The sequence below is a fragment of the Heterodontus francisci genome, chromosome 14 (genome assembly GCF_036365525.1).
Source record: "Heterodontus francisci isolate sHetFra1 chromosome 14, sHetFra1.hap1, whole genome shotgun sequence".
NCBI classification, from domain to species: Eukaryota; Metazoa; Chordata; class Chondrichthyes; order Heterodontiformes; family Heterodontidae; genus Heterodontus; species Heterodontus francisci.
This window is the reverse complement of record NC_090384.1, coordinates 41,321,552-41,336,525: the sequence shown is the minus strand read 5'-3', so window position 1 is coordinate 41,336,525 and position 14,974 is coordinate 41,321,552. Positions and strand designations below refer to the sequence as shown.

The following is a 14,974-nucleotide window of genomic DNA, read 5'->3' as shown; positions in this document are numbered from 1 at the left end:
TGGAGCTCCCGCTCCTGATCACAACTCTAGGGACCCTGCTGGAGCTTGTGCACAAGGATGACAGGTGAGGGTAGGACTGATGCCCCTCACATTTGACCAGCCTACTGACACTCAGTCCCTGGGATAACACAAAAGGAATGACTACTTGGGCCAAATACCTGAGGAATACTGCTGCCATTGTAGCTGTAGGAATGTATAAAATCAGTTCCAGAAGAAGTATGGAGTGTGCACTTTTTCTTTCTTGCTAATGAACCCCTACTTGATTAATATTCTTTAACATTGGATTAATATTCATAAGTACCCAACCCGTGCAATGGAAGAACACAACAGAGGAGTACTTATAGGAACTTCCTGTAATATTCAGAATTTTATAAGGTTTGCTTCATACCAAAATAATTGGCATGACAATCTGATGAAAGATCATCGATCTGAAACGTTAACTGTGTTTCTCTCTGCAAAGATGCTGCCAGACCTGCTGAATATTTCCAGCATTTTCCATTTTTATTTCAGATTCCAGCATCTGCTTTTGCTTTTGTGACATTATGATCGCTGGTGTACATATGTCTGCTTCATGGTTAGTAATTACTTGAATGTAAGTGGTTGGATCCAAAATAAATACAGCACATGATGCACGGGATGCAAGATTTAGTGAATGTGCTATGATGCAGACTATGTTGCACTGATCTCAGGATCAGAATAAGCAGTGTAGGTTGTGATTGTTTTGTTGATTAAGGGCTGATGTCTTTTCATCATCTGTCTCTGTTTCCAGAAAGCTGAAGCAGGTGCAGAAGCCACCAAGGATATGATAGCAAAGGCAGGTCGAGCAAGTTACATCTCCTCAGCTCAGCTCACCCGTCCTGACCCGGGAGCTGTTGCCTGTGCTGCCATTTTGAAGGCTATCTTGACAGCTCTGAAACAGTCTACACCAGAAGAGCAGGAATGAGGTGCTGCTTGGGGAAGGGAAGTCCTGTCTTTGTGTTGCATGTATATGTTTTTTGCTTGAGCTTTCTAGTTCCAATATCCCCTTATTATTTGCAGTAAATATGTTGCAGGTGCTTGGAAAATGTTTGAAATCACCCATTGGTACTAATATATTACATCAGTATATTCACTCATTTGTTTATTTCCCTGTAATTTGTCAGTACCCACTTTGTATCCCACACCTACTGATGGCTGTGCACCCCATACCTACTCATCCTCACTACCCGACAGTTGCTGACACTGTCTATACAGCCAACACATATATTCATTATTATATCTTACTGTGCACTCTACACTCACTATTTTCCACTGTGCACCATGCCTGCACTGATGCTTACTGTATGCCCAACACTTACTGACATCCAATATGCACCATATATCTACTGTCCCTTGGTTACAGTCTACACACACTGATATAAAAGCAAAATACTGCAGATGCTGGAAATCTGAAATAAAAACAGAAAGTGTCACAGACCTGAAACGTTAACTCTATTTCTGTCTCCACAGATGCTGCCAGACCTGCTGAGTATTTTGCTGCACTTTTTATTTCACTACACCCACTGATGTTCATTGTTCACTGCATACCTATGAGTACTCACTTTGCCTAATACACCCAACCTAAAAGTTGATAACCTGCCCCAAAGAGATCTGTTTGTAATATAATTTGGTAAATGGGGGCTCCTTTCACTCTTTCTTTGCATTTGGATATTTGCTTGTGATATATTTGATTGTGGCATGACCAGAGCAACACTGACCAACCTCCATTCACCAGTTACTCCCATTTCAGACATCTACACCCCAAAAGACTGAAGCCAAATGATCATTATATGAAAGTTGATGCTGAAGGCAGTGGGAGGCCCAGACTAAGGGAGTTCAGGAGGTGGAAGTCCGGGCAAATATTGTTACACATATCAGAACAAAGAACTGCAGAGATTTTGGAGCCAATGAATGATCAACTGTGAGTTTCTTATCAGCGATGTAAAGATCATACTCAACAAAGATCTAAATGGTCATTGTTTACTATTTCGTTAATTTGCAGCAGTTCCTATCTACGCCATTATTTCTGAAAGGGACAGTTCAGAACAGGAGCTTCCTCGGGTACATCCTCTGACTAATTCTTTAAAAATAAACTTTATATTGTTTCAAAATATATTATCACATGGAAGATAAACTTAGGATGGAGCTGATGTCCTCTGAGTCTCTAAAACTGTTTTTAGAATCTTGACCTTTTGCTTAGGTTTACTTCTTAGTGGCCCCGTCCTCAGTTCACGTCCTATATGAAGTACCCTCATCCTTGGGCATGCTGTTGCCCTTCCGATAGTAAAGTAGAGCTCTCTGTCAGAAGTCCCACTCTCTCTGCTGTGCTCAACCCTCTGATATAATTTGTTAGGTGCAATCTGCCAACTGAGGCTGCTGTCTCAACCAGTAATTCTTCCAGCTGCAAAGTGTTGACACAAGGCCCTGATCAAAGCAGCCCTGAATATGGGAATATTGCTGAATTTCTGCTCACTTTCTGTAATCAGCCACAACTGACAAGGCAAATTCAATTAATTAATAGAAATCTGGAATTGAAAGTTAGTCTCAGTTTCATGGCAGTATTACTATCATCGAGTGTCATAAAAACCCATCTGGCTCACTAATGTCCTTTAGGGAAGGAAATATGCCATCCTTACCTGGTCTGGCCTACATGTAACTCCAGCCAGAACAATGTGAGCGCCTAGCAAGCCACTCAGTTCAAGGGCAATTGGGGATGGGCAACAAATGCTGGCCTTGCCAGCGTTGCCCTCATCCCATGAAAAGAATATAAAGATACTGACACAGTTCATTACTTGGGTAAGATGTGAAAGGAAGAACCTCCCCAAGGAAAACCTTCATCATGAAAGGCTTCAGCAGATTTTTCTGCCCCCTCCTACCATCCCAGTGCTGGACAGAATCTGACTAGGCTCTGGAGTGGCAGGATTTCACAGTCTGGGGGCACCAGGGTATCAGGTGGCAGGGCCCAATACCAGTGGAAGTGGGGCAGGAAAGTGGAATGCAATTGTGTGTTGGGCCTCCAGGATCAGGACCTGCTGACCACTGATGGAGATGTACAATTTGAAAATCAAAATGCCCACTGCATCTACGAATACTCAACTTGCATGCTTCACCAATGACATTGAGTTGTGCACCTTACAATGATAGCTACCTGACGTGTACCCTACATCAAGAATAGCCATTGTAACAATAACAGCAACTCACATTTATATAGCACCTTTAAGATAGAAAAATGTTCCAAGGCACTTCACAGAGATAAAACTCAGACAAAAATGGGCACCTAGACAAAGAAGGAGATATTAGGAGTGGAGATTAACAGCTTGTTCAAAGAGGTGGATTTTAAAGAGGAGAATTCTGGAGCTTGGGGGCTTAGTGGCTAAAGGCATGACTGCCAATGGTAGGGCAAAGAGAGGGGACATGCCCAATTGTCCAGAGTCAGGAATGGTTGAGGAGGGGAGGGAGGCAGGTGGTTATGCCTGCTGAGGAAGGCAGCAGTCAGCCCATGCATGGATTGAAATATCATGCAAATTTTAAATTTGAGGGTTTGGAAAACCAGAAGGCAGTGCAGGTGAGAAGAGACTGGGGTGATAGATGTGTGAGATTTAGGGTGGGATAAGAGATTTGGATGAGCCGAAGCTTATAGATTGTAGTTGCTTCAAATTCCTGGCTTCACTGGACATCAAGATCATGTTTCTACACTGGACTACTTTGGAAGAAATGTAAGACTCTGCTTCTGTCTATAATCTGCTGCCTCTTTTTCGTTTTCTGATCTGTGAGCTGTGGAAAAGATCTGGAAAAATCTAGATCTTCTTTGAAACTTGGCTTCAAACTTCTGGACTTATCTCAACTTCAATAAGACAGTTTTGCTCTGGACTGCACTGGTTTTAACCATCACTGCCCTTCCCCCACCACTGCTGTGACTGAGAGACTTTAATCTCCTGCTGAGCCGGTGACTGGCCCCTGGTTATACCGGTGTGATGAAAATCACACATGCCAAATGAAAAAATATTAATTTCATCATATGAAACTTTGCTTGAGAACTTTTTACTGGACATTACAAATATCTTTTAAAAGCAGAATTGAATGGCTAAAGGTGGCCATGCACATTTGCATATGAGAAGACAAAGGCTGGCTGAGAGACAGAGGTAAATTACCCAGTCTAGCTGGAACAATTGGGGTGCTCCCTGATTCAATTAGCGAATTTGGTTTTGTCAATAGTGGTGATCAAAAGCCATCGACACACTTTGACTTTGAAAGCGCCAAAACATCCCCCTCCTGAGTAAGTCTGATAACCTCTGAAGTTCAAACAATCCTCCAGGAACAAAGAGCTGATCACATGACATACCTGCTGGTGTAGCACTGAATTTGTGAATAGTGCCCGGGAGTGAAAAAAGTGACTGTAACCGAACTCCAAGAGAAAAGCATCTCGCTCTCTCTCTCCCTCCAGCAAAGTCCCGGGAAACCATGGTGGCAGCTACTAAGCCTCAAGACTACAGAACCTTACAGGTGACCACCAAGAAGACTGATAAAATCTCTCTTCCGCCTTCTGAAACCAGAAAAGCAAGCCTTGATTGTGCACGTGACTCCAAGACTTCAATTAAGGACATTGCAATTCAGTATTTGAATTCCATTTATTACAGACTTTACTTCAACCTGCCAACTCTTTCTTCCCCTCTGTATCTATTTGTGTGTGCGTGTGCCTCTCGTATGCATGTGAGCATGGTTATGTTGTGTATTTTTAGTAATTTTAACTGGTTGAGAGTGATAAGGTTAATAAACTTACATTTTTCTTGGTTAAACTCAAAAAAATACAGGGTAAACCTTTCAGGACTGAGATGAGGGGAAATTTCTTCACCCAGAGAGTGGTGAGCCTGTGGAATTCACTACCACAGAAAGCAGTTGAGGCCAAAACATTGTATGTTTTTAAGAAGGAGTTAGATATCGCTCTTGGGTCTAAAGGGATCAGAGGATATGGGGCGAAAGCGGGAACAGGTTACTGAGTTGGATGATCAGCCATGATCATAATGAATGGCGGAGCAGATTCGAAGGGCCAAATGGCCTACTCCTGCTCCTATTTGTTTCTGTGTTTCGAAAACCTGTCTGATTGATTCATTTGCAATTGTAATTAGAGTAACAGGAGCAAGTGCTCACTGAGTTGGTAAGTTAAACCACTTTGTTTAAAAAGATAAACTCTGTTACAGCCAAACCAGAGAAGGGGCGAGACGGAAGCCTGAGACCCCTTCCTTACCTAGTCGTAACACTGCTTTTTCTGCTTCAGCCTGTTCCTGGCTGGAAACTCACTCGCCTGCGTTCAGTTGACTCCTAAGCAGCCTACTGTTATCTCAGATTGATCACCTGAGGGTGTAATCGCTGGAGGATTTGGGGGATGGAGGTGGGAAGCAGCGACTTGAGCTGCTCCCTTCGCACACCTGGAGGACAAGATCACGCCTACTCTTGTGCTGATCGTGGGCCCTGCCAGTCAATACCTTCAACATTAACAACATCATCGAGTTAATAGCTAAGGGAGTAAATCTAACAAAATCTGGACTGGAGTCCGATTAGGTGGTTGTTGTTTCTCAACTGAATAAGCCCCAGATCTGTAGGCTTTCTTCTTTCCTCTGGACACTAATGTCCATATTTGCAAGGATTCCCCTCAAACATCATTATGGGCTGGATCTAGCTCTGCTCCACCATTTACTTTGCACAAATGGCAATTTGCCCTGAGCAACCCTGTCATTTTTTAAGAACTTACTGGATTTGCACATTAATTGCCCATTAAACTTGCCACAGAATGTTAAGGGACGAAACCTTACAGTGTACATATCTTTTAATGACATGGTAATTGGTAATGCAATGTTAACCCAGAAGAGGAAAAATTTAAATTGTTCAATCTGATTCCTGCATGTAGTAAATTGTTAGAGATTTTAAATTTGTAATTTAACTTCAATTCACCCTTCTCCTTTGTTCCTCTTTCCTTTCAATCCTTAAATCCCATTGGTTGAGGAGATGTACTGTGGCCCTCACCATGCCATTATAGGCTCATATTTCCAGCAATTTATGACACAAAGAAAATTCAAGCTGAAGGATACAGGAAAAAGTCTAATCAACCGCTTACGCCACAAGATGGCCCACTTCAGCAAGATCTACCCCATTAATTCCCTGGAAATGTGTCAGTATTTGCAAGCGGTTCCCAGGAGTGTGTCAATATCTGCATGGGGTATACTAGAGTGTGTTTGCAGGGATGTCAGGATTATGTCAATATTTCCAGAGGCTTTTCAGGAATGTGTTGGCATTTTCATTGCGGGCATTGAGTATGTAAATATTTCCAAGACATACCTTCGGGTGTATAAATAATTATAAGGAGTCTACAAAATTCTGTCAATATATGCAAGGGATCCTCTAGCGTGTGTCAATATATGTAGCATGTCCTGAGATTGTAACAATATTTACAGCGGTGGGGCGGGAGGAGATGCTTCAGTTCTTAGAAGGATCCTTGGGATTGTGTCATTAGAACATAAGAAATAGGAGCTGAAGAAGGCCATTTAGCCCTTCCAGCCTTCTCTGCCATTCGACAAGATCATGGTTGATCTTCTACCGCAACTTTACCTTTCCGTACTATCCCCGTATCCCTTAATTCCCTCAGTACCCAAAAATATATTGACCTTTTTCTTGAATATGCTCAATGACTGAGCATCCATAGCTCTCTGGGATAGAGAGTTCCAAAGATTCACAACCCTTTGAGTGAAGAAATTTCTCCTCATCTCAGTCCTAAACAGCGAATCCATTATTCTGAGACTGTGACCCAGTGCTCTAGATTCCCCAGTCAGGTGAAACATTTTCTCAGCATCTACCATGTCAAGTACCTTAAGAATTTTATATGTTTCAATTAGATTACCTCTCATTCCTCTAAACTCCAGCGAAGTAAAGCCTAGTCTACTCAATTTCTCCTAATAGAACAATCCCCTCATCCCAGGAACCAGTCCAGTGAAACTTTGTTGTATTCCCTGTAGGGCAAGTATGTCTTTCCTTAAGTAAGGAGACCAATGGGTTAACCAGAACTGCATGCAATACTCCAGCTGTGGCCTAACCAACACTCTATACAGTTCCAGCATCACATCTTTGCTTTTGTACTCTATACCTCGGCCAATGAAGGAAAGCAATCCATATGCCTTCTTCACCACTATATCCACCTGTCCTGACACCTTCAAGGACCTGTGGACATGCACTCCAAGGTCTCTCACTTCTTCTACTCCTTTCAATATCCTCCTGTTTATTGTAGATTCCCTTGCTTTATTTGCCCTCCCCAAATGTAATACCTCACTTCTCTGGATTGAATTCCATTTGCCAGTTTTCCGCCCCCTCAACCAAAAGATCAATACCATTTTGGAGTCCACGGCTTTCCTTCTCACTATTAACTACACAGCCAGTTTTTGTGTCATCATCAAATTTCCCAATTATGCCACCCACATTTAAGTCCAAATCATTAATATATACCACAAACAGCAAGGGACCCAACACTGAGCCCTGTGGAACACCACTAGAAACCGCTTTCCATTCACAAAAACATCTGTCGTCTACTACCCTTTGTTTCCTGTCATTGAGCCAATTTTGGATCCTGCCTGACACCTTCCCCTGTAACCCATGGACTTTCATTTTACTGATCAGTCTGCCATGCGGGACCTTGTCAAATGCCTTACTAAAATCAATGTAAACCACATCCACTGTACTACCCTCATCACTCCTCCTTGTCATTTCCTCAAAAAACTCAATCAAGTTAGTAAGACATGGCTTTCCCCTAACAAATCCATGCTGATTATCCCTGATTAATCCATGCCTTTCTAAGTGACAGTTTATCCTGTCCCTCAGAATAGATTCTAACAATTTACCCACCAGACTGACTGGCCTATAATTACCTGGCTTATCCCTCGCATCCTTTTTAAACCATGGTACAATGTTCACAGACCTCCAATCATCTGGTACCTCGCCTGTATCTAGTGGGGATTTGAAAATGATCCTCAGTGCATCCGCTATTTCCTCCCTGGCTCCTTTAACAACCTGGGATGCAATCCATCTGGCTGTTGCCCCGGGCGGGGAGGTTAGTTACCAGGGGGCACAGATTTAAGATGATTGGTAGAAGGATTAGAGGGGACATGAAGGGAAGCTTTTTCACCCAGAGTGTTGTGGGTGTCTGGAATTCGCTACCAGGAATGGCGATGGAGGCAGAGGTGCTGTAACCTGCAAGGCTCTGGGTCAGGTACTGGAAGGTGGGATTAGTTTGGGTGATAGTTTATTCGGCCGGCCCAGACACGATGGGCTGAATGGTCTCCTTCTGTGCTGTACTTTTTCTATGGTTCTAAAACTGCACGCAGTACCCCAGGTGTGGTCTCCCCGATGACTGCTCCAAGCCCTTCATAACAAAAGCTAACTTCCTAATTGCTTGATGTATATGCATATTGACTTTCTGTGATTCATGTACAAGCACACCCAGATCCCTTTGAATGTAAACATTTCCCAGTCTCTCAACATCGAAAAAATATTCTGCTTTTTTATTTTTCTTATCAAACTGGATAACTTCATAGTGTATCAGTACTTGCAGGAGTCCCCTGGAGTGTGTTTTTATTTGTAGGGATTTCTCCATGGAGAAAAAATTTGACTTGTTAATGAAAAAAACCCTTTATCACAGTACCCTCATTGTTATTGATTTCAATGAATTGTGCAAAAGAACATAGAGAAGTTGGAATTAAAAAAAGTATTTTGGACAATACTGAGGAAGAAAGCAACATAATAGAAGACATTACTAAACTTGCAGCCTGGGCATTTAAGTGGCAAATTAACTTTAACATAGATAAATATGAGTTGATGTGCTTTCTAGGAAAAGCAAAAACATCACCTATGTCTTAGAAAATAGGAAACTGAATGCAGTAGAAAAACAAAGGGGTCTAGGGATACAGGTGAAAAAATCATTAAAAGGAGCAGCACAGTTCAGCAAAACAATTAAAAATGCTAACAAAGCACTGGAATTTATTTCTCGGGATTTAGAATCCAAACGTAGCGGAGCTATGTTAAACTTGTACATCAGCCCCTGGTCAGGTCGCATAAAAAAGACTTCGATGCACTGGAAAAAGTACAAAAAGATTTACAAGGGTGGTACCAGAATTGAGAAATTTTAGATATCAGGAAAGATTGAGCAGGTTTGAGCTTTTTCTTTAAAAAAAGACCTTGAGGTGACCTGATGGAGATTTTAAAATGATGAATGGGTTGGACAAGGATAGATTTGGAGAGAGATGTGGAAAATCCAAAACTAATGGCAATAAACACAAGATAATTAATATAGAAATAAGGAATAATTTCTTTCCCAAGAGTGGTTAGACTGTGGAGCTCACTACCACAGGAAATGGTTGAGGTAGATAATTTAGATGCTTTCAAAAAGAGAAAAGGGAAGAGAGAAAGATATGCTGAAAGGCTGAGGCAGATGGAACGGGAGGAGATTCGTGGAGTAAAAACACCAGCACAGACTAGTTGGGCTGTAAGGCTTATTCCTGTATTATATATTCTATGTAATCAAGCCTGCACCTTCCAGGCTGTGGAAGTCACTGTCCATGATGGATTTGTGCTTTCCCCACCATACTGTCCATAAACCTTGTGAGTAAAATCCTTCTAATATTTCTGAAACATTAAATGCTCTTTTCTGACTAGTTTTGTTTAAAAAGGTATCAATTAACCGAGAATTTACTCCTTTTTCTGGTAGTCTGTTCCATAAATCCACTTATCAATTTTCAAAGACCATGATGCCTGAGACAGTGCATCCAAGAAAAGTTTTTCACTTCATTACCTTAAAAAGAAAAATCCCTTTCCTGTACCAGAGGCTCTGAGGTCAATTATACCAAACCCAGAACAGGCTGAGATGAATCTATTCTATATTTCTAAGCTACTCACTGAGTGATCAAAAAATTAATTCTAACTCATAACAAGAGCTGCTGTTTTATGTTTTTCCTTCTACAATCTACAAGTTGTTTACATCAAATCTTGACTTCACATTAGCACTGCTTCTTGTTTTAACTCATCTTCTTTCATACGCTTTATAAGATTGGTGGTTTTCTGCAGCCTTGAGCATTGAATTTCTTCCATCCCATTCTGCCACTGGAGATGCAGTGAGGAGAGACCTTTGCTGGCTGAAAGTTGCAATCATGACCCTGGCTCAATTTCCAGGTTCAGGGTTAGTAACGTTTTGAGCATGGGAACTGGGATCATGTACCATACTGCTGAGGCACCTTTCTCAGCTGGACATGTAACATAGCTTGCCCTGAGGTGCCGGCAGAAATTAGAAAGGGAAAAAATGCCTACAATATTTTTTTCAGTAAATACTTTCCACATTTTAAAACTCCCCCAATGGCTGGACTATATGCAAATGACAGGAAATACATTATGTGGCATTATCCCATCATTTGCCTCCAATTAAAATATGTCAGTACCATTTGTGGCAAAAAAAATCTCAGAAGTGTCTTCTGGTGGAATCGCTGCCTGCCCAATTTCCCTCCCTTGCTCATCAGATTTTGCAACTATCTTGGCATCGTGTGCAGGAAATTTAGGGCAGAGATCCTAAATCAAGTTATCTCAATGGAAAAAGGCACGTCTTGAACGTGTGAGTGTTGTGGTTATTTTTAATGCAATCAGGATTTTATACCTTGTATTTATTGGGTGGTGGGGGAAGGGGTTTGGTATACAGCGACAAGTGTATCAACTTGCTGCATGTATCCTAGAATAAGTAATTAGTGCTAGCAACAGGTGTTTTAGCATTGAACCTTTCTCTTATAAGGCAATGTGTTTGCAGCATTTTGTTTCCCTGGGGTGTGCAGCAGAAGGGCTTCTTGCTTTAGTTTCTGCTATGTTGTCATTCCATACAGCTGATTATAGTAGCACTCACTCCCTCTGGGTCTTGCCATTAGAGTAATGGCCACACATCCAACCTCTAAAAAATGCAAACAGCTGATCCAGGCATAGAGGGTGAGCTAAGCATTGTGGAAAAATCCTTCTGACTATCCTTGTAGCTGTCTACTAAGAAGTCAAAGCCTTAAAGCAATAGTTCTGTGATCTGGGAAAGGCTGTTGGTGAGGTAGGAGATGGGATTTTGCCACTGCGATTTCCTTGCTGCTGATAGAATTTCAATACGAACTCAGTAAGTGATTCATGCCTCTGCTCAAAAAGTACAGAGGTAAATGGTGAGGAAAAGGATTCAGTTTTAAAGGCATTTTTTGATGCATGGTTTATACTTTGGACATTTCCAGACACTCCTCTCAGACACTGAATGACCACTTTAGTTGTGAGCAGGATATTGCTGCATGAGATTAATGGTTAAAAAAAAACTATTGAAACCACATAAAATGGAACACTGATATACTTACATGGTAAAAACAATGAAAAAATAAAATAAAATAATAATTATAAAAGGGGCCAGTCGTGCTCTGAAATTATTGAACTCAATGTTCCGCCCGGAAGGCTGAGAGTGCCTTATCGGTAAATGAAGTGCTGTTCCTCGAGGGCGCATTGATGTTCACTGGAACACTGCAGCAAGCCAAGGACAGACATGTGGGCATGTGAGCAGGGGGGTGTGTTGAAATGGCAAGCGACCGGAAGCTCAGGGTCATGCTTGCGGACTGAGCAGAGGTGTTCCGCAAAACGGTCACCCAATCTGCATTTGGTCTCCCCAATGTAGAGGAGACCACATTGTGAGCAGCGAATACAGTATACTAAATTGAAAGAAGCACAAGTAAATTGCTGCTTCAACTGAAAGGAGTGTTTGGGCCCTTGGATGGTGAGGAGAGAGGAGGTAAAAGGGCAGGTATTACCCCTCCTGTGATTGCATGGGAAGCTGCCGTGGGAAGGGGACAAGGTGTCGGGGGTAATGTAGGAGTGGACCAGGATGTCGTGGAGGGAACAATCCCTACGGAAGGTGGAGGTGGCAGAAATGGTGGAGGATGATCCTTTGAATGTGTAGACTGGCGGGGTGGAAAGTGAGGACAAGGGGAACCTATTGCGGTTCTGGGAGGGAGGGGAAGGGGTGAGGGCAGAAGTGCGGGACATGGGTCAGACACGGTTGAGGGCGCTGTAAACTACAATGGGGGAGAATCCTCGATTAAGGAAAAAGGAAGACCTATCAGAAGCGCTGTTGTGGAAGGTTGCATCATCAGAACAGGTGCGTCGGAGACAAAGAAATTGGGAGAATGGAATGGAGTCCTTACAGGAAGCAAGGTGTGAGGAAGTGTATTCGAGGTAGCTGTGGGAGTTGGTGGGGTTATAATGAATATTAGTGGACAGTCTATCCCCAGAGATGGAGACAGAGAAGTTGAGGAAGGGAAGTGTTGAAGATGGGCCATGTAAAGGTGAGAGAAGGCTGGAAATTGGAAGCAAAGTTGATGAAGTTTTCCAGTTCGGGGCGAGAGCAGGAAACGGCACCGATAAAAGAGTTGGGGGAGGGGGCCTGAGTAGGACTGGAAAAAGAAATGTTCGACAGACCCCACAAAAAGACAAGACTAACTCGGACCCATGCGGGTGCCCATAGCTACACCATTTATTTGAAGGAAGTGAGTGGAGTTGAAGGAGAAGTTGTTCAATGTGAGAACAAGTTCAGACAGGCAGAGGAGGGTGGTGGTGAATGGGGACTGGTTGGGCCTCTGTTCAAGGAAGAAGCAGAGAGCCCTCAGATCGTCCTGGTGGGAATAGAGGTGCAGAGAGATTGGATGTCCAAACTGAAGAGGAGGTGGTTAGGGCTAGGAAACTGGAATTTGTCAAAATGACATAGGCGGTAGAAGAGTCATGGATGTAAGTGGGAAGAGACTGGACCAGGGGAGAAAAGATAGAGTCAAGATAGGAAGAAATAAGTTCAGTGGGGCAGGAACAGGCTGAGACAATGGGTCTCCCAGGACAGTCCTGTTTGTGGATTTTGGGAAGGAGATAGAGCGGACTGTCCGGGGTTGTGGGACTATGAGGTTGGAAGCTCCTCCGGAGAGCTTCCCTCCACAGCTTCATGTTTGTGCTTTTGGCTAGGGCTGTTCATTATTATGTCATTAACACTCTATCTGCACTGATGCTTTCCCTTTCACCACACATTAGCACACTCTCTTTGCCTTTACCCCATGACCTCCCTGTCAGTTAATCTCTCTGGCCCTCTGTCCTATCACACACCTTCCCTTTTGTTCTTTTTCCCCCTCACCCCTGCTTTACTTGCTGAAAACCTATTACATTTCTAACCTTTGCCAGTTCTGATGAAAGGTCACGGACCTGAAATGTCAACTCTGCTTCTCTCTCCACAGATGCTGCCAGATGTGCTGAGTATTTTAAGCATTTTCTGTTTTTATGACAATGTACGTTATTGCATTCACTATCAAATCTATCAGAAATATTACACAACTGTCCTATGTCAGTGTTTATGATCTACACAAGCTGCCTCTCCCTTTACTTCATCTAACACCATCAGCATATCCTTCTATTCATTTTTCCCTAATGTATTTATCATTATAAGTAACTTACTTATGACAGGTGAGACACTGGAAGAATGGATGGATATATGGGAGTAAGTTACACACAGAATAATGAATTTTGGGAAGGCAGCGGTGTGGTAATGTCACTGAACTAGTAATCCAGAGGCCCGGGTGAATGCCCTGGGGACAAATCGCACCATGGCAGCTGGGGGAATTAGTTCAGAGATACAGCACTGAAACAGGCCCTTCGGCCCACCGAGTCTACGCCGACCATCAACCACCCATTTATACTCATACTACACTAATTCCATATTCCTACCACATCCCCACCTTTCCTTATTATTCCCTACCACCTACCTATACTAGGGGCAATTTATAATGGCCAATTAACCTATCAACCAGCAAGTCTTTGGCATGTGGGAGGAAACCGGAGCACCCGGAGGAAACCCTCGCAAACACAGGGAGAACTTGCAAACTCCACACAGGCAGTACCCAGAATTGAACCCGGGTCGCTGGAGCTGTGAGGCTGCGGTGCTAACCACTGTGCCACTGTGCAATTCAATTAATTAATAAAAAGGAAATCTGCCATCCTTACCTGGTCTGACCCACAGCAATATTGTTGATTCTTAACTTCTCACTGAAATGGCCTAGCAAGCTGCTCAGTTCAAGGGAAATTGACGATGGGCAACAAATGCTGGCCTTGCCAGCGATACATAGATCCCATGAAAGAATAAAAGAAAATCCAAGAGCGATTTACACAGACCTTAATGGACTAGGAAGTGAATTACAGATAGAAAATTGGGTATCTGGAAGTGATTTAGATAATGATGAATACCTGAGAGTGAGCTATAGAGTGTTATGGGTTCCTGGGAGAGAGTTAGAAAACATCGACATAGAAAATAGGAGCAGGAGTATGCCCTTCGGGCCTGCTCCGCCATTCAAAAAAGATCACGACTGATCGTCTAATTCAGTACCCCGTTCCCACTTTCTCCCCATACCCCTTGATCCCTTTGGCATTAAGAAATATATCTATCTCCTTTGTGAATATATTTAATGACTTGGCCTCCACTGCCTTCTGCAGAGAATTCCACAGGTTCACCACTCTCTGAGTGAAGAGATTTCTCCTCATCTCAGTTCTAAATGGCATACCCCGTATCCTGAGACTGTGACCCCTGGTTCTGGACTCCCCAGCCATCGGGAACATCCTCCCTGCATCTAGCCTGTCTAGTCCTATCAGAATTTTATAGGTTTCTATGAGATCCCCTCTCATTCTTCTAAACTCTAGTGAATATAGGCCTAGACGACCCAATCTCTCCTCATACGTCAATCCTGCCATCCCAGGAATCAGCCCAGTAAATCTTTTTTACACTCCCTCCAAGGCAAGAACATCCTTCCTAAGATAAGGAGACCAAAACTGCACAAAATACTCCAGATGTGGTCTCACCAAGGCCCTGTACAACTGCAGTAAGACATCCTTGCTC

General features: G+C 42.9%; 1 protein-coding gene across 4 annotated transcripts in view; it reads left to right on the top strand.

Moving 5' to 3' along the window:
• Positions 1–14,974, top strand: part of tkfc (triokinase/FMN cyclase) — a 180,745-nt gene that overhangs the window by 106,549 nt on the left and 59,222 nt on the right. For 2 of the 4 annotated variants that reach the window (XM_068046053.1, XM_068046054.1), the window contains exon 17: positions 770–944. In XM_068046053.1, coding sequence (XP_067902154.1) covers positions 770–943 — 174 coding nt within the window. In that variant the 3' untranslated portion in view covers position 944. The other 2 variants (XM_068046052.1, XM_068046055.1) reach the window with 2 other exon arrangements.